This window comes from Callospermophilus lateralis, chromosome 4 (genome assembly GCF_048772815.1).
Source record: "Callospermophilus lateralis isolate mCalLat2 chromosome 4, mCalLat2.hap1, whole genome shotgun sequence".
In the NCBI taxonomy this organism is placed as follows: Eukaryota; Metazoa; Chordata; class Mammalia; order Rodentia; family Sciuridae; genus Callospermophilus; species Callospermophilus lateralis.
Genome location: NC_135308.1, coordinates 53,593,953 through 53,613,061, shown reverse-complemented (window position 1 = coordinate 53,613,061; position 19,109 = coordinate 53,593,953). Strand labels below are relative to the sequence as shown.

At 42.4% G+C, this 19,109-nt stretch overlaps 1 protein-coding gene across 2 annotated transcripts in view; it reads right to left on the bottom strand.

Moving 5' to 3' along the window:
- Positions 1-1,496: 1,496 nt before the first annotated feature.
- Positions 1,497-19,109, bottom strand: part of Rab11fip1 (RAB11 family interacting protein 1) — a 31,172-nt gene continuing 13,559 nt past the window's right edge. Inside the window, exons 2-6 of one of the 2 annotated variants that reach the window (XM_076853886.1) lie at positions 16,470-16,915; positions 14,615-15,398; positions 11,742-13,553; positions 10,798-10,906; positions 1,497-5,114 (exon numbers count right to left, since the gene is read on the bottom strand). In XM_076853886.1, coding sequence (XP_076710001.1) covers positions 4,896-5,114; positions 10,798-10,906; positions 11,742-13,553; positions 14,615-15,398; positions 16,470-16,915 — 3,370 coding nt within the window. In that variant the 3' untranslated portion in view covers positions 1,497-4,895. The remainder of the gene's footprint in view (positions 5,115-10,797; positions 10,907-11,741; positions 13,554-14,614; positions 15,399-16,469; positions 16,916-19,109) is intronic. The other variant, XM_076853887.1, reaches the window with a different exon arrangement.

Here is a 19,109-nt window from a genome sequence, read left to right as displayed (position 1 = left end):
GTATAGAAAAGCTGCCTCAGGAAGCAGAGACAGAATGGGGCCAAGGTCCCAAAATTCCCTCTAGGACACACCCCTAAAGCCCTAACTCCCTCCAATTAGGTCTTACCTCCTAGAAGATCTACCACATCCCAAAAGCACCATGACCAAGCCATTAGCATCTGGGCTTTTGGGGGATATTTAAGATCCAAGCCACAAGTGTTGTATCTTCCTTTTAAAGTGTATCTATTTGTATCAGAGGAAAATTTCTAGGACAAGTAGTCAAAATAATAGTGGTTACCTCTTGGTAGGGGGAAGTTTTGACTGTTTACTTTTCCAAGAACAAACATGTTATGATATTACTTAGAAAAATCTGCAAACTGAGCCTATGGATTGGAGAGTGGAGGGGGAGGAACAGTGTTTTCTGCTGCTCCAGAATGGATCACAAGAAGTCATTAGATCAGCTAAGCAGAACCTGTGCCACCTGGAGGAGGTGGGTAGGGACTACTTAGCCCCTGGACTTCTGGGGCTTGACTTCCTTCAGCTCAAAATTCTGAATTTGTAAATGTTTTCCTTTTTATGCTGTTCATATACCCAATTTTCAGGGATTTTTTTTTTAACCAAGCTTATAGGGTTGAATTTCTTCATTAAGAGAAGCTATTTTGGGGCTGGAGATGTAGCTCAGTGGTAAAGTACTTGCCTAGCATGTGCAAGGTTCTGGATTCCATCCCCAGTAGAGAGAAAGGGGTGGGGGATGGAAAGAAACTTTTTTCAGATGCATGACATGGTGTTTCCAATGATGTCCAGTTGGGGTATCCAAGCTTCTCCACCAAATCCAGGGAGGTTCCCCAGACCCAACCCAGAGCTTCATGGGCTCCACCTGCCTCTGTTGCTCTGTAATGTGACCTTAATATCTACAAGACAAACATTTCCCTCACTGGGAAAAAGATTTGGCCTTTGGAGAGATGAGCTCAGAGGAGACTCCTTGTCTTGCCCCAATAGCCTCTATTCTTAAGCGGATCAACTAAGTTGACTGAATCCAGAAACTGCTTCCCAGATGGGGCACTTACGAACCCAGTGTGAATTCAACTCATGTCCTCAGGTGAAGACTTCATTCTCTGGGAAAACTGTGTAAGCACATGAAAACAAGGAAAGCTCTGTGTCCACTGGCTCAGCTAAAGGCACCAGCTACAAAGGAAAAGGTACAGCTTTAGAGCTGAAGGCAGAATATTCATATGATGTGTACCGGCTTAACGTCATACCATAGTCTCTCAGGACAAGATGAGGAGTGTGTCTTAGCAAAGGGATATAGAGATGTCTTGTCCTCTGATGGAGAAAAGGCCTAGGGACCCCTGGACATCAAGCAAGGTGGTAGCAACAAGAATCCAAGTGGGAGATCCTCATGGATCTAGTCACATATACCACTCTAAGAGATTTTCCAGAAGACAGAAGAAACCTTAAATCATACCCATATTAAAATAAATACACAAAATCTTTGAAAGACAGTACCATTTTATTTAGTGTTATAGGAAATTTTAGGTTACTTTTAAAAAATAAGACAAAGAAATTTTAAAATCCCAAAGTAACAAAACAAGAAATAATTTATTCTGTGATCCAAAAACTCTGGGGGATCCTTCAATTGGAGGGAGGGGAAGTCAACTAGTAACTCACATAGTAGAAGAATAATACAGAGTTGAGACTGGTATGGATATTAGAGGGAAGGTTCTCCCATCTAAAGCAATTAATTAGTAGATCTAAAAAAAAGGAAAAAGATGGGCCTTAGTTCAGTGGTAGAACGCGTACTTACTAGCATGTGCGAAGTCCTGGGTTTAATCCCCAGCACCAAGAGAAGAAAAAAAGAAGGTTAATTGGGAGAAGGAACCCAGGGAAAGATCTTGCATAACTTAACACAAACAGGCCTCCGGCCTTCAATACAGTATGTGGCACAGCGTCAGGACCTTCCTCCCTCTGGGCCCTGCAGAAAGCTTTCTACAGGGCTGCATCTCATCCATGCAGGCCCTCCACTCTGGGTCCATACAGAACATGGCAAAGGGCAGCTGCTTGCTCCCACCTTCTGTTGTTTCAATGAGGTCAGCAGGCTGAATAAAAAGGCAGGACATCTGGCAAAGCCCAAGGAATGAGATGATATGAAACAATCAAGCCAAAGATTGACATTTTTTCCACAAAAATGACCTCCAAATGAAGTTCACTGGTACTTAATCTGATGCTTTCCTCCAATCCTAGCTGATGTTTCTGGTGGAAATCAGACAAGCCCCCCCCCCCCCCAAAAAAAAAGAGCTGCTCTCACTTCTGTGGAACACAGCTTTCTCCCAGGGCCTGCTAGGTATTAGCATCTGTAGCGGGCTCAGGCAAGTGCCAGCTCTCCTGGTGCAGATGGATAAATGCCCTTAGGCCTATGCCAGTTAGAGCTGCTCCTGTGCAGAGGCTGTTCCCTAACTTCTGTTAATGGCTCAGAGCATGCTACAGCTGTTCTTAGATAAGTCCCTTCTCCCAGCCCCAAACTGAGCCAAGGACAGTTAGTAACTAAATGACCTCCAGGTTATCTATTTTGTGAAGTACAAGGAATGCTAGAAAGTGAATTTTTTTTTTCCAGCAGTGGCAGAAGCCAGATACCCTTGAAGTAAATTGTCCTTCATTCTCCAGAGTTCCCAAGTGGCATTTCAGAGAACAGGAATTCACTCCTCCACCCAGATGTCCCTCTCCAATGTTGACTGAGTTACATACCCAAGGTCCTAGCAGCAGATATCTCCAAAGCCCTCATGTACCATGTAGATCCTCACACTAGCTCTTTCAAAGGAGAGAAACCATCCAGTGTATACCTGCCTCCCAGCACACTTGGGTTATCACAGTAAAATACATTTATATCAAGTAAAAAATATGATGCAGAACAAATATATACATGTACATTTCCAGAGTTCAAGTGGATATACAGTTTCTTTAGAGGCATGTCAACACATTTCACAGCACTACAAAAATACGAGGCATTTGAAGTTTACAGTGGTCCCAGTACTACAGGAAAGAATTAAATAAAATAAAATAGCTGTGGATTCCTAAAAGCTAATTAGATAAATCAGGTTACAATATCACCCTTCAGATTAAAGTGCTCTAATAGAACCAAGGCTGCAGGAAGAACAATCCTGAAAAGGGACTCTTGTTCCTTGCCCTCACCGTAAGAAGGACATACACAGAAGAGAGTCTCCATTTAATAACTGCCACCATCTCAACCCATGCCCGTGCCATTGACCTCTGATGATTCTTCCCCAGGAGAGATGTCAGGATTTGATGAAATTCCATCACAATCAGGAGGGGAAAAATGAGCAATTCAAAACATTCTAATTTCAATATGATGTGAACAACAGTACAATTACCTGAAAAACTTGAAGTGGTGGTACAAGTTACAAAGAAGGCAGGTACCTAGCTTTAAAAAATATCTGTATTAATCTAGTTTTAAAAATACAGACAGCCAAAAATAAGTATCATCTTGTTCCCCACAATTTTTTTTTTTCCTGGTGCTGGGAATGGAATCTAGGACCTCCCAAATGTAGGCAAATGCTCTGCATATGTTTCATCCCCAGCCCACTCTTCACAATTTTCTAACAAGGGGGTAAAATGTCTGTGAGTCTGTTCATGAAGAAAAACAAAAAATAAGCAACAGTTTAAAGGCTGCAGCATTTCTGTTCTCTACTAGCTTTTAAATTTTATCAACTAAATTAAGCCCTGCACTACAACTCTCATAGTATCCTGGGAGTAACTTAGGTTTCCTTTCAAGCAGAGATAGACAATATTTAGAGGACAAGTCATATGGATACATCCTTATTCCTTTGTGGTTTCTCATGACATACATGACAAAGGTTCCCGCTTCCTCTTTTTTGTGGTGTTGGGGATGGAACCCGGGACCTTGCATATGCTAGGCAAGAGCTCTACCACTGAGCTACACCCCAGCCTTCTTCATCTTGAGGAGTCAGTGGGCCCCGCTCCAGGGAAGCTGCCAAGGAAACCAGCAAGCCAAGCAAAGGCACAGATGGAAATGGCCAAAGGAATTTTACTAAAACCATTCTGTACCTGAAAGAACTGTTTTACTTTAGTAAGAGTTTGGATCACCCAGTCCCTAATTAAGGCACTGACAAAGCCAGTCCAGCCAGCAGGAACCTTGACTTTGATCAACTTCTCCTAGTTGAGTGAAAAGTGATCCTCTAAGTCCCATATTCTACTTTTTACATCTCCAAGAGAAAGGACCTATGGATATTTTAAGGTCAGAGAGTGGTGGAAGCTAATGCTGAGAAGAGGTGGTTTGTTCAGAATCTAAGAGGCACACTCCAGAGGCTTTCCCTAAATGACTGCTCCAAGTCAAAAGAAAAAGAGAAACAAGAAGCAAGTCTAAGAAGCCTGATAAATTTACATGGTATCAAAATTCAGCATCTGCATCCAAAAAGCCACACCTGAGCTGCTTAAAGGCCAAGAAAAAAACAGGTTAACAGCACCAATTGCGGTCCTTTTCTCATTTCACCCCAAACTGTAATGGCTGGAGATATATATTTGAAAAAGCTCAATATCAAAGAAAGACAACCCCACTATTAAAACACATTAGTATGTCCAGTGCCATCTGAATCTTTGATTCGGAATTAGTTCTTAAGACTACGTCTCTGGTGGGCATAAAATATTTACAACCTAGTTCAAGGCACAGTGGCATTTGAAAATAAAACCCTGGGAATGTACAGTAAAAGATTCACTGTAATAATTAACCTGGTTTCGATTGGTAGAATTAACTGTTGACAGATAACACACAGGAGAGATAGTGATTTGGAGCCTACTGGCTGATTATCAGGCATACTATGTTTTTTACTTCAAGAGCAAGTGGAAACAAACACAAAAGCATCTCAGTGTTTTATCCTGGAAGTTCACATCTTTCCTGCTTTTTTGCCAACCTGAGCAGGAATGCGGAGGATATTGGGGGTTTCTTCCATGACTCTGACAAGCAGATTGTCAATGTAGTCTTCCAGCTCTCGAACTTGAAACTCCTTTTTGCTTATGGTTTCCTTCTGTTTGAGGACCAACTGGATCAATTCGTCATGAGTCAGCTGTGCATAGGCAAAGGCAGGGTCTGAAGGATTGTATTTCTTGGGAGAAGGGAGAAAGCAGGGGAAAGATTATAAAAATCAGCATAGATATCAAATATTTAAAAAGAATACAAAAAAAGAAAATGTTATTAGTGATCTCAGTCTCTTGGAAATCTGTTTTCAATGCACAGTAAAAACAAATTATTGATTAAGTTTCTATAAAGGGTGAGTAAGAAATGTTTTAGACTTTATGGACCATATATAGTCTCTGTTGCATGTTTTTGTTTAGTTTTGTTTTTTGTTTTATTATTTTTAAAAAAGTAAAAAGCCAGGGGCTTAGGATATAGTTCAGTGGTAGAGATTTGCCTAGCATGTGCAAGGCCCTAGGTTTGATCTCTAGCACTGCAAAAGAAAACAAGTAAAAACTACACTTGGCTCATAGGCCACAGACCTCTGAACTTGACTTTGGTTTGGTGGTTTCAAAAAATATTTCCACAGGAGCTGGGGCTATAGCTCAGTGGCAGAGCGCTTGCTTAGCACATGTGAGGCACTGGGTTCAATCCTTAGCACCACATAAAAATAAACAAATAAAATTAAGCATGCCATCCATCTACAACTAAAAAATAAATAAATAAAAATTAAACATATTTCCACGACTAGGAGTTATCGCACAGAGGCAGAGCACTTGCCTAGCATGCTGAAGGCCCTAGGTTTCATCCCTAGTACTGCAAGCAAAAATAAAAAAGGAAAAAGAAATGTCATCAGCCAAGTATGGTGGTGCATACCTGTAATCTCAGCTACTTGGGAGGCTGAGGCAGAAGGATCACTTGAGCTCACAAGTGAGACCCCATGTCAAAAAAATAATAATAATCGTTGGAGGACTCAATCCTCCAAATGTACTAACAATGCAGGGCTGGAGACAAGCACCAAGGAAGAGGGGGACCATGAAGAATCCCTAGAAACAGAAGGTGCAGGAAGGTGCTTTCCTGCCAACATGACAAGGTGCTGGTCATCCCAGGTAGTCTGCTACTGCCTAAGTTACACTCAGAAGGATGTGGTGATTAGGTCAATGCAGTGGCCACTCAAAGACCTCACCTGAAGTAATTTCATACTCAAAAAATATGCAGAGTCAAAGCCAAGTGCCCCCAGGCCACAGTCTCACTGGCAGCCATGTAGGACACGCCCTCTGGGTACACAGTGGCCTGTCCCAGAGCTGAGTGTTCTCACTCCTGATGAGGGCAGAAGCCCTGCATAGTTACTGTGTTGCTGTTCCTTACCAGCATTTATAATCTAGGACCACAGGAGCCAACCCCAAGCCAAAGAAGCCTGAAGCACTGAGGAAACACAAGATGAAAAAGTCGTATTTAATATGTAACAAATCGTACTAGGTCTCCATAAAGGAAGAAAAAAAATCGTGACTTTTCTAGTAATCTCCGGCTTAAGAGATTTATAAGTTTAAGGAAACAAGATCCTGGAGCAACCACAAGATGATTTTTGCCTATAGAATTCAAGCAATGACAGTTTCATTGCCCTGAGGGTCCAACAGTTTCACAGACTACCAGGAAGGTTAAGAGACTACCTCCTCCAAGTTGTAAGAAGCTAAATCAAGGGCAGAATCAACACTCACTGTTCAACACATGAACAGAAGCCCATTCCAGTCAGTGAAGGAACTGCTTGTATGTAAGCCAGAATTAGGACTTGGAGTCCCAACCCTCCTACTTTGGCCTGGAACAAAAACTTCATGATCGCAATACTAGCTTAGAAATACACACTGACATTTACATATATAGAGTGGGTTTTAACCCAACTCAGGCTGCACATAAATAAATGAGATGTTGGACTACTTTTCTAAAACCTGCATCTTCCTTAATCCTTCATTATTTTAACTTGTTGAAAGCATACATTCCTAGGGTATCTCCTCTGCATCTCAGTTACTGTTTTGTTTTTGTTTTCAGTGCTAGGGATCAAACCCAGTGCCTAGCACACCCTAGGCAAGCACTGCCACTGAGCTATACCCCTAGCCCAGTCACTCTATTTGTGACTTCCAAATCTATATTCAACCAAAAAACTGCATATATGCAAGAGGTCTGGAGATTGATTGCACAACAATATGAATGTCCCCAACACTACCATGCTACATTAAAAATGACGAGATGGGAAATTTTTATAGTATGTATATTTTACCACAAAAATAGTACCATGTCTGCTTATATTTTGTATCAAGAGAAAAAAGTCATCTTTGTAAATAAGGGCCAAGAATACGTTCTCAAAGGTTTTTTTGTTTTTGCAGTACTGGGGTTTGAGCTCAGTGGCACACTATCACTGAGCCACATTCTCAATACCTTTTTTTTACTTTGAGGCAAAAAAAAAAAAAAAAATTCTTTTTCCTGGGATGGAAGTGAGTGCTTGCATAGCATTCACAAGATCCTGGGTTCAATCTCCAGCACTGTAATCAATCAATTCATTTCTCCCTCAAATAACAGGTTTTTTAAATTACAAAAACAATATTTGTCTTACACTGTTAGAATCATAAAGAATATAATTTTATATTATTACTATTTTGTGAGCATTTTCCTGTCATAAAATTTTGGTTAAAATTGTTTTCATAGATTATTAAAAATTCATTATATTTTAACATCTCTCTATTGCTAGATATTCAGGTCATTTTTCAATTTTCAGAATTATTCATAACATTTTTATTAAAATGCATGCATAGATCTTTGTTATATCCCTAAATATTTCCTTAACATAAACACCTAGAACTGAAAAGGTGAACACACTTAACAGTCTTAATAGTCTTTATACAAACTGTCAACCAGCTATTCAAGTTGGATTCTATAATCAAAGGGAAAAGAAGATACATAGGACTTTGAAATCATTAGGCAATCCTAGTTATGTGATTTAAAAGAAAAATTATAAAACAATCCAGCCTTCTAAAACGTGAGCAGTGCTCATGGAAGAGGCACAGAGATAACACCCAGTAATACAAGAAAGAACGATGTTTGTTATTGTGAATTTCCTACTAGGATCCAGTTTCACACTGCATTTTTCTTTTTATGTAGTTGCAATAATGACATACATGGAAATGCATATCCATCTTTTTCCATGTAATATAACAGAAGATTTTAGGATCCAGTTGTCTTTATTATTTTAAAATGGGAGTGTTAAAGCCACCTGAGTAAATAATACACTCCCAATTATAAATCATCTTTGAAGAATGGAGGCCCTAAAACTACAGCCCGGGGGCGGGGGTGGAGGTGGGGTGGAAATCACTGTAGTAATGATCCAGCTAGGCCTTCCTAAGTTTAGCTATGCAATTTATTTCCCTAACCTCTCTCTTATTTTGCGACATTCCTAAGAGTAGTTATTTTTATAAATACTGCTTTATGCCTAGTACAAAGTATCTATTATACAGCAGGCCAATGGTACAGTCTCCAGGGGATTTTCCACATTTACAAAGAATATTTACGAGAGAGGGTCCAGGACCAAGAGATTTGTGGCAGGCAAAGGGGCAGCAGCAGGGTGTACATATCAGGGCAAAATAAGTAGTGTTGTCTTTGTTTTGAGGCAAGTCATTCTATTAATCAGTTCCAGGAGATAGACCTCTGATTAAATGAGCTTTGAAGAGTAAATAAAATGGAAGCCCAGAGTCTTTCCAGTTTCCCAAAAACAAAGCGTCTGTTTCTCCCTGGGTTCAACCCCCAGCACCAAAATAAATAAACAAAACCAGAAAGAGCCACAAAGCATTCTACAGTGAAAGGAAGAGGGGATGGGAGGCTGCTGAATGACTCCAATTTTCATTCTGGTCACCTTTATTTTGTTCTTTTGCCTGATTTCCTGGTAAATCATGTTCTACCAGGGAAGAGAGGGCAAGGGAGCTGAATGAGGAGGCTACCTCGTTTTCAGCAATAATTAATTGTCGCTGCTCAGTCTCTTTTACTGAAGACTCACATCTCCAGCCTCCAGTGTATTTTTATCCCAGCTCCTCATGGCTGAGGTAGATGAAGACAGAAGGAGGAACATTCCCCAGCACTTAAGAAAAATGCTGGGCTGGGATTGTGGCTGAGCGGTAGAGGGCTCCCCTAGCATGGGCGGGGCCCTGGTTCGATCCTCAGCACCATATAAAAATAAAGGTATTGTGCTGTGTCCATCTACACCTAAAAAATTTAAAAAGAAAAATGCTTTCAGGAGCTGGGGATGTGGCTCAGTAGTAGAGTGCTGGCCTAGCATGCCCAAGGCCTTGGTTTCCAGTACAACAAAAAAAAGAAAAAAAAAGTTTACAGTGGTATGAGCAAAAATTTTTATTTCAAAAACCAAAATGATGCCCTGGAGTCCAGGGGACTATAAAATCTGTGACTGAAAGAAACCTTTTAGCTGCCCTTAATCAAAATAAAAAGAAAGTTTTTTGTTAGTTTTGCAGTGCTAGGGATGGAACCCAGGGCCACACACATGTTAGGCAAGTGCTCTACCTCTGAGGCTATACCCCCAGCTCAAGAGTTTATTTCTACAGACTGCAGTTCCCAGTAATCAGGAGGAAGTTCCTCTCTACATATTTGAAATACAACACATCCTTGCCCACTAAAGGTCACTGTTTCTCCATAAATCATTCTCTTCCAGTTTGTATGATAATGAGTCAAAGACCAGGGCTTTGCAACACAGCAGTATTCTAAATCCTTCGGATTTTAAAACAAAAAGAAAGAGGATGCGGGGAGGACAGAGTGTAACTGAGGGGTAGAGTACACACTTAGCATGCTCAGGCCCAGGGTTCCATCCCCAGTTCAAAAAACCCCCACAAACGTGAGGAATTATTCTAGAGTAACATACTAAAGAGACAACTACCTGTAGTGAGTAATACAGGACTGGAAAAACAACTGAATAGGTCACTATTGGGATAACTGAAGAACCTGAAATAGGTACTACAGATGAGAAAACAGTATTGTTAAGTTTATAGACTAGCTTTATTCTTAGAATTATGCACTTAAATATTTAAGGGTTTTAAAAAAAGGCATAGTGTATACAACATGCTTTCAAATGGTTCAGACACGAAGTTACATGTGGCCTAGGTATACACACATGCAAAGAAGGGGAGGGAGAAGAAGCAGAGAGGGCAAGGATGAAAAGGTAAACCTGGTCAAACATTAAGAAAACTGGTGACTCCAGAGGAGGGGTGTACAGGAGTTCTTTGTACTGTTGTTACAACGTTTTTATATTTGAAATTATTTCAAAATAAAGTCATAAAACAAGGGCATCTAAGCAATAATCACAATTCAAGAATTTTATATTCTTACCAAAAGATAAAAAGGAAACATGGGAAAAAAAGAAAGCATCTGACTTGAATGGGCCAGATTGTGGGTGATATTTTCTTCTCATTAAAGAGAAGTACCAGGAACTGGGGATGTTGCTTAGTAGGAGAGCACTTGCCCAACATGTGTAAGGCCTTGGGTTTGAGCCCCAGAACTGCAAAAAATAAAAATTTAAAGTAAATACAAAGAAGTGACAGTTTCAAGCATGTTGAGACAATTTCAACAATGAATAGGTGACTATAAGAGAAAAGTAATTGTCCATCCAGCAGAAAGGCTGAGGGCTTCCAGGTTATCCAAAGGCTCAAGTGATTCTCCAGCTTCAGTATCCCCAGCCTCCTGGGAGTACAGGTGTGTGCCTCCACAACCAGCTATAATGACAACTCTGGACATGAGTGTTTTGTAGATCCCTAACTAACATGACAACGCATTAGAACACATACCTTCATCATGGCTTCATTGATCAAATTCTCACTGATGATGGTAGCAGTTCCCAAACTGGAGTTAGCAATCTTGGTGGCTGTTGTGTTCATTGGCTTCACAGGGTGAAGTCTAAAGAGAAGGGAGAAAGGACCCTTAAGCCTTTTGTGACCACAAAACTTAGAAACAGACCATTTTAAAGATGGCAGGCAGCAAGTCAGGCAAGGGGATGGGGAGAGTAGTGACACTCTGTTCACATCTCCATCCAGCATACACTCCAAGGTCTCAGTTCCTGTGGAAATGAAAGCAGGCAGGACTAGGCAGCCATAAGAAAGCCAGCAAAGCACATCCTTGGCCAGGTGTCTTGATGTCCTCAGGAGCCCTTCAGTCTTGTTATGAGTATTAGAAGGGATGAAAGACAGTCTCATGCTGGGGGTATAGCTCAGTGGCAGAATGTGTACCAGGCATACACGAGGTCCTGGGTTCAATCCCCAGAGCCTTAAAAAAAGGAAGAAAGCATACAGTTTCATTTTTGGTGGAAACTATAGCCTAGGACTCCACTGAGGAACTCTCTGCAGAGCTCTCTATGCTTCTGCAGTAAAGAAAGAGTTCAGAACAAATGTGCCAGCTGTTCAACACCACTAGATTCTACTGCTCTATCTTAGCTGGTTTCTGAGACTTATACACTGGTCACACTACATTTCTGCAATTGGAGAACTCTTGATCTGACTGTGCAAAACAACTCCTAAACTATCTTTGAAGATTATTGCTACATTCTTGCTACAAAATAAAGCAATCTTGAGGTATCCTCACCATAAGGGACAGACTCTGTCAAAAGGCCCTACCAGCAAATCAGGCAAGCTACAACATGAGGACATCCATGTAGTCTGAAAGCCATAACCTCTGTGGGTAAAAGCAAAGGGGCGACATCTCTCCCATTTACAAAGACAATCTCCCCATCTCTCACCTGTGCTTGGTTGCCCCAGTTCCAGCGCTTGGCTGAGCTGAGACTGGATGTGTCTCTGAGGGTGAGACCCAGGCCTGAAGAAGCGGCTTCCTCTTGCCAAAATTGTCAACTTTACCAGCGGAGCCCTCTGCTGTTGCTTTTTTTTGAGATTCTGCTGTACTGGTGTGGTGAGTGTTGGGATGTGGAGAGCTAGGGAGAGAGTGTACGGCAGAAAAGGTCTCAGAAAGGGAGGAGCTGGGCACAGGAGAGTCCAGGGCCTTGACAGGAGGCTGACTAGGCCTCTCGTCTCCCTTTAGTCTTTCTTCCTCACCACTGCCAGGGTCTGGCAGCTGTTTATCCACACTTGAGCTCATGCCAAGATATGGTTCTAAAATTCCTAAGGCTGCCATCTGCTCTGAAGGAGCTGCTGTGGGGGCCTTTGACCTGCAGTCGTGCAGACTCTCCATGGGTGCCGACCCATCTGCCCCACCACTCAGCCCCTTTCCCATCTCAGGACAGGGAGGTAACGTGACTGAGGATGAAGCTCCTGCTTCAGCCAGCTTTGCTGTCTTCCTGTCATCTTCAACCTGATCTACTCTTTCATCATCTGAGGCCACTTCAGGAATGGAAGGGAGGGTCAAGTTCAGATCAGCCATGATGGGGGACTTCACATCTGAGGCAGATCTAAGGCTGCTCAGGGGGTCTGACGACAAACCTTCATGATCACTGGCTTTGCTCTGATATTGAGCCATAAGGGCATCATCCCCCTCAATCCTGAAGAGTGGGGTGCCTTTCGCAGAGCTGGCTTCACTTGTGGGGTCTTCTGAGGAACCCTCATCACTAGAAGGAGCGAGAAGGCAATCTTCTGTGGGGACTGGTGCACTGCAAGCCTGGGCCACAGCCACAGATTCCCTCTCTGAGTCTTCTGTGTGGGGACACCCAGGAGGTTCCACATCGGGCACCTTTCCCTCAGCAGTTCCTTCAGAAGTCACCTCTTGGGGATGATTTTTTTCTTCTTCCCCCAACCAACTGTGTTTCCCTACCTCCTCTTCTGTGAAGAGCTGCTCCGAAAATGATACGCGCTTCTTGACTCTCTTTTCACCCTCACTGACATTCAGACCCATCTCTTCCTGTTTCTGCAACATGGCATCAAATGGGAGTACTGCTTCCTCAGTCGCGGAAGTCATCCCACCATCCTTAACTTTGTTGTCTCCCTCTAAGGGAGGCTTCCCAGCGGGGCTTACATCTCTACCACCGTTGAGGGAAAGCACAAATGGAACTTCATGGGCCCCTTGAGATGAGGGGATGTGGTCCCGTGTTGGGGAGGGAACTTTCAGAAGTTCTTCTTTTGGTTTCCCGGCTTCAGGATGCTCCAGGAGAGGCTTTCTGGGTTCATTGCTGCTGGCATTCTTCTCCTTGCCTGTCTCACTGATCTGCCCCCTTGGAGAATCTTCCATTGCTTTCCATGCTGAGACAGGTGGTTGTTTAAAAAGTGATCCCAAGGCAGAAGACATTGTATTTGGAACTGCTATTAAACTTTCCTTTTGCAATTCTGCTTTAAGAAGCAAAGACGGTTCTTCAGAACTGGCCTGGCCCTGGCCTGTGGGGAGCCCATGTTCGATCGGGGTGGATGTGGAAATTGGAGCTACTATGGGAGATGAGGAGGAATAGAAGACAGAGGGACTTTCAGAGGAGTGTGTCTCTGAACTATGCCCCAATTCTGAAGAGACAGGGGCCGGATCAGAACTGGAAGGAAGAGCAGAAAAAGAGAGAGAAGAGTAAGGGGAAGAAGGAAGCCTGGCTTTGGGCTGAGCCTCTGGAGACACTTCCAGTCTGCAAAAAGGACAAAATAAAATCTGCAGGTCAGTTGCAGATGCATGGTAACAAACAGAAACATGTAAAAATAAAATTGCTCAAAGGGGGAGAACTTTTTTTACTTGAGGGGAAGTATTTGTATAAAGTAAAAGGAATACCAATCTTTAAATTCAAAAGGGACACTTTGGAAGAGGTCATAGAGATTGAACCCAGGCCCTTGAGCATACACTGTTCCACTGAGCTTCACCCATAGCCCCTAAAAGGGACACTTACATCAATCACCCAGCATGCCTGCCACAAAAGATATGTTGCAAGAGGAATGGAAAGACCCAGGTAAAGCAGCAGCCTGCAGTTGCTTTGATTCATTAATACAAAGCCCTAGCATTTAATCATGGTAGGACAAAAAGCATCTAAAAAGTTCAAAGCAGTAAAAGAAGTAACACAAGGAAATGGGTACAGATTTTGAAGAGAATGGTGTGTGTGTGGGGGGGGAATCAAAGCAAGCAGAATCTCGAAAAAAATTTTCTTACCCCCAGATCACAGAAATATCTCTAATGTGCATGTAAGTTATGTGGAAAAGCAGAAGTCCCTCTAGGCTCGGGGAAGATTTTTCAACCAAATGCAGAGGAAACATAGTGAACATCATAGGAACACTCAAGAGTAGACTGAGGGTCTCTCATGCCAGCAAACGAAGGCCAAAGTGCAAGGAGGAAAAATAACATCTTCCTCAAAGGGTGATGTGCACTAATAACTTAATAAACATAGGTTGTGCACGGAGCAGCCCCAACCTGGTATTCTGAACACACACACTCAGAATCTGTCACAAACCATCACATTTCACTGTGGTCTAATTAGCTTCCTGAGAAGGACAACCCATGTCTGCTGGGCAGTGGCTTTTGGGCTGTGAAATAACACTGCATTTTGTGCAGGGCAGGCTATCTAGGCAGTAGGGACCCATTAAAACAAACAACCCCAAATAAGACACCTTTGGCACACATAGGTACCACTATGGGACATGCCAGATTTGCTCTAATGGAGGCCTTGCTGAATGCCACAGAGAGCAAGGAGGAAAGACTTACCGAGGCTTGACGGCTTTGGTCTGGGGAGCCCTTGCAGAGGGAATAGGTAGCTTTGGTTCAGACTTGGACTCAGGTCTGGCTTCTGGTTCTGAGATCTGCACATCTTCAAAGGGGTTCAGGGAGTTACCCCGTCCAGAGGCGTCAGCTGCAGCATCTTTCTCGGACCTTCTCATGAGGTCTTCCTCTCTCAGCTGGGCTTCCTTGAGTTTGCCTTCCTTCTCCTTCCATGGGATGGAAGGAGGGCTTTCGCCTTCACTGCCCTTGGCTACATCCTTCTTTCCTGTCACCAGAGAAAACAAAGAGGACTTCTTGCTCTCCTGCTTCTTGCTGTCTTTGGTTTCTTTTGTAGCCTCCAAATTCGCTGAAGCCATGTTTTCCCTATTGTCACCACTAGACTGTGGTCGGTAGGATGGCAGAGACATGTACTTCATGGACTCCTTGGTGGGGACATCAGATAGCCACTTATCATAAGACATGCTGTCTCCTTCCCCAGGCTCCTTCCAAGATCGAGCAGCCAGGTTTTCAGTAGATGAGAACAAATGCTTCTTCCTGAAGCCCTGGGGGGATGGGGAAGAAGAAGGGCTGCTCTCCTTGGTCTCATTCTTGGCTTCTGGCTGCTCCAGGTAAACATGGTTCCCATTGATACAGACATTAGAGCGGGAAAGTGTGTCATTCTTGGACCGAAGGCCCCCAAGAAAGGACAGTCCTTCCTTCTTGGGAAGGCTGAAGTTGATCTGGCTCAGTTGCTTAGAGTCTGCACTTGCTGTCTTTTTGTGGGACATGACTAGGAAGAAACACAAAAAAATAGGGGATATGAAATTAAACTAGTGGAGGCTGGGGCTAGGGCTCAGTGGCAGAACACTGGCCTAGCATGCCCAAAGCACTGGGTTCTATCCCCAGCACCACAAAAGAGAAGGGAAAGGAAAGGGAGAAATGAAGAGAGAGAAAAATTAAATGTGTGATTTACAATAGGAGGTGCTGACATTTGTCAATGTCTGGATACATTTTTGGTTGTCACAACTGTGTGTGTGTATGGCGGGGGGGGGGTGGTGGTGGTGGTTGTTATTGGCACCTAGCAGGTAAAACCCAAGGATGCTCAATGTATAGGACAGACTCCCCCAACAATCAACATTGATTGGGAAACCCTGTGTTAACCCAATGGAAGAGGCTAGCAGAGATTTAGTCACTGAAATTGAAGTCCAAAATATGGAATTAATTCAGAAAGAAAGGAACTGGATCACTTAGGGATGTATCCCGTGGGAGTCAGGCATGTAATAGGGACTCATTAATCATTTGATGAATTAATAAAGAAGTATCAAAATTATGACAAGGTTCCATGATTTTATCCTTAAAGAAAAATTTAAAAAAACTGCAAAACAACAAAACTTGGATGCACTCATTCTGTTAGCCCCATATTCTAGTATTAATTATATATGTTACAGAACAAGACACTTTGTAAAAGGCACCTTATTCATTCTTAGAAACCAGAAGGTTTAGGCCAAGCAGGGTAGTACAGGCTTATAATCCCAGTTACTTGGGAGGCTGAAGCAGGAGGATTGCAAGTTCAGGACCAGCCTAGACAATTTAGCAAAACTGTCTCAAAATAAAAAGAACTAGGGGTAGAGCTCAATAGTAGAGCACTTGCCCAGCATGCATGAGGCCCTGGGTTCAATTCCTAGTGTTTCCAAAAAAAGGAAAAGGAAAATCATCATAATCATCTACTATCTACTATTGCCCACCATTACCATCATTGTGGAGGTAATTAAGGAAGTGAACCAAAATCTGTTTCTTCTCTCTCAAAGACATGTAGGTAGCTGAGGAAGAGAGGCCAAGTGAAGAGAAGGCAGATACTCACTGTCTGAGGCAGAGGAGGAGGATTCATCCTCATTGTCGTCATCCTCCCACTGGGACTGGAAATCTCCAGGACGAAGCAGCACTTTGTCTGGCTTTGAAGTAGGCAGGACAGACATAGATTGGGAAAGTGGTGTTTTCTGCAAATTTGACTTGGAAAACAAGGTTTTGATCTTTGATTTCTTCTTCTTGTCTTTGGAAAAAGACTCGTCATCACTGTCGACTGAGGGTGACATGCTGGGGACTATGGCTGAAGTGGTATCTGATACACTATCCTTATTCTTCCCTTTGATCTTGTCTTTCAGTTTTCCAAATGGATTCCGAGACTTGTCTTTCACAGAGAGGTCAAACATGCTAGCAGTCATGTTGTTCCTCATAAACTGGATGTCGACCTCGATTTCTCCTCGCTCCTTATCCTTCTTTCCTGGTTTGGATTTCAAAGTATACCACCTAAGAGGAGAAAGGCTGAGAGATCAGCTTGATGGCAGAGTCTACAACAGTGTTCACTATCCTGACTCACTGGCGTCTCTCTGCTGCTCCAGCATCTTCTATAAACACATTCTTATGCTTTCACTTTGGGGAGCAGCAGTTGGGGAGAGGGATGAGCAGAAAACTTGAACTTTTTTTATTTTTTGAGATTTTCTCCCTCGGCACTAGGTAAAGATAGAATCTGATGTGGAACTTGGTGTATAATCATCATCTTTTTCTTTCCTTTTATTATTTTATTTATTTATTTATTTATTTGCTGTGCTGGGGATTGAACCTAGGGCTTCAACCATGCTAGGCAAGTATGGTACCAATAGTTACATTCTTAGCCTTTAAAATCATCTAAAATCCTAATCCAAAAAAGAGCTATTTCTGAAAATAAAGAGCCAGGTATGGTGGTATGCACCTGTAGTACTAGCTACTCAGGAAGCTGAGAAGAGGATCATAGGAGCCCAGGAGTTTGAGACCAACTTGGGGAGCATAGCAAGATTCTGTTTAAAAAAAGTAAACAAGTAAAAAGAAAATAAAAAGAAAAATATAAATACTCAAAATCATTTCCAATGACATTTTGTTTTTCTTTTTGGAGCTGGGGCAGATGCTTTGCCATTGAGCTACATCCCAGCTCCATATTTTTTTTTAATAAGATAAAAATTCAAAGATCAGGCACAAACAGCTAAGAAGATAGTGTACAAATTTCTATGTGAATCTAAGAAAAAAATCAAAAGTTCATAGAAAAGAATAATGCCTGCCAGGAAACAATGGAACAAGCTGTGTGCAGCCGTGCAAGCCTGTAATTCCAGCGGCTCAGGAGGCTGAGTCAGGAGGATCTTGAGTTCAAAGCCAGCCTCAGCAATTTAGTGAGGTGATAATCAACTAGGTGAGCCCCTCTCTAATAAAATACAAAACAGGGCTGGGGATGTGGCTCAGTGGTCGAGTGCCCCTGAGGTCAATCCCCAGGACCCAAAAAACAAAAAACAATGGAACATACAAGATGGAGTTAAAAATTTTTAAAGTGGAATAAAAGAGCCACAAAACAATAAAAACTAAATGTACATTCTAGTTATATGAGGTACCTAGTGTAGTCAAATTCTTTGAGACAGAAAGAATGATGGGTGCCAGGATTTAAGGAAAGAGGAAGGAGAACGTGATGATTTTGAAGGGTACTAAACTCTACTTCAAGTTGGGGAAAATGAAAAGTTTTGGGGATGAATGATGGTGATGGTTAGATAATAATGTGAATGAATGTACATACCACCATAGAACTGAATACTTAAAATGGTTAAAACGGTAAATTTGGGGCTAAGAGTATGGCTCAGTGGCAAAGTACTTGCCTAGCATGTGTGAAGCCCTGAGTTCAATCCCAAGTACTGAAAAAAAAAAAATGTAAATTTTATGGTTATGTGTATTTTATCACAAGTTTTAAAAAATGAGACATGGGAGAGAAGGCATTCTCCTCTGACTCAATAATCCAAAAGGGAAACATTTCAAACACCATTCAAATATTTCACTTGGTCATTTGCAAACTACTTCAAGACAGGACAAATCATATTATATTAGTCCACTCCCTTGACAAACTGCAGTTGCCTTCCCGCCCCCCACCTTTTGATTTTGGGGATTAAATCCAGGCACTTTCACACTGAGCCACAACCCCAGCCCTTTTTGTTTTTTGAGACAGAGTCTCACTAAACTGCCAAGGCTGGCCTCTATCTTGTGATCCTCCTACTTTGGCCTCCCGAGTGGCTGGGATTGCAGGCAAGTGCCACCACACCCAGCTGACAAACTTTAGATAAAGAAAATCTCTTTGGCATTCATTTTCCACCTGGGAACCTGATGCCTTTGGTGAACAGCAAATCCAATTAGTGGCATGAATGTTATGGGACAAAAAACTCCAAATGCCTGGCCTAGAGAAAGCTCCATCCACAGGTCACCCTTGTAAATAAAGACTCCCCACACACTTTAGTTTTTCTTTTTTGATACTAGGGATTGAACCCACGGGCCCTTTACCACTGAGCTACATCTCAAGCCCTTTTTTAAGTTTTTGAGAGAGGACCTTGCTAAATTTTCCAAGCTGGCTTTAAACTTGTGATTTGAAGCCTGCTGACTGCCTCAGCCTCCCAACTCAACAGGATCATAGGCATGTGCCGCCACAACTAGCTCA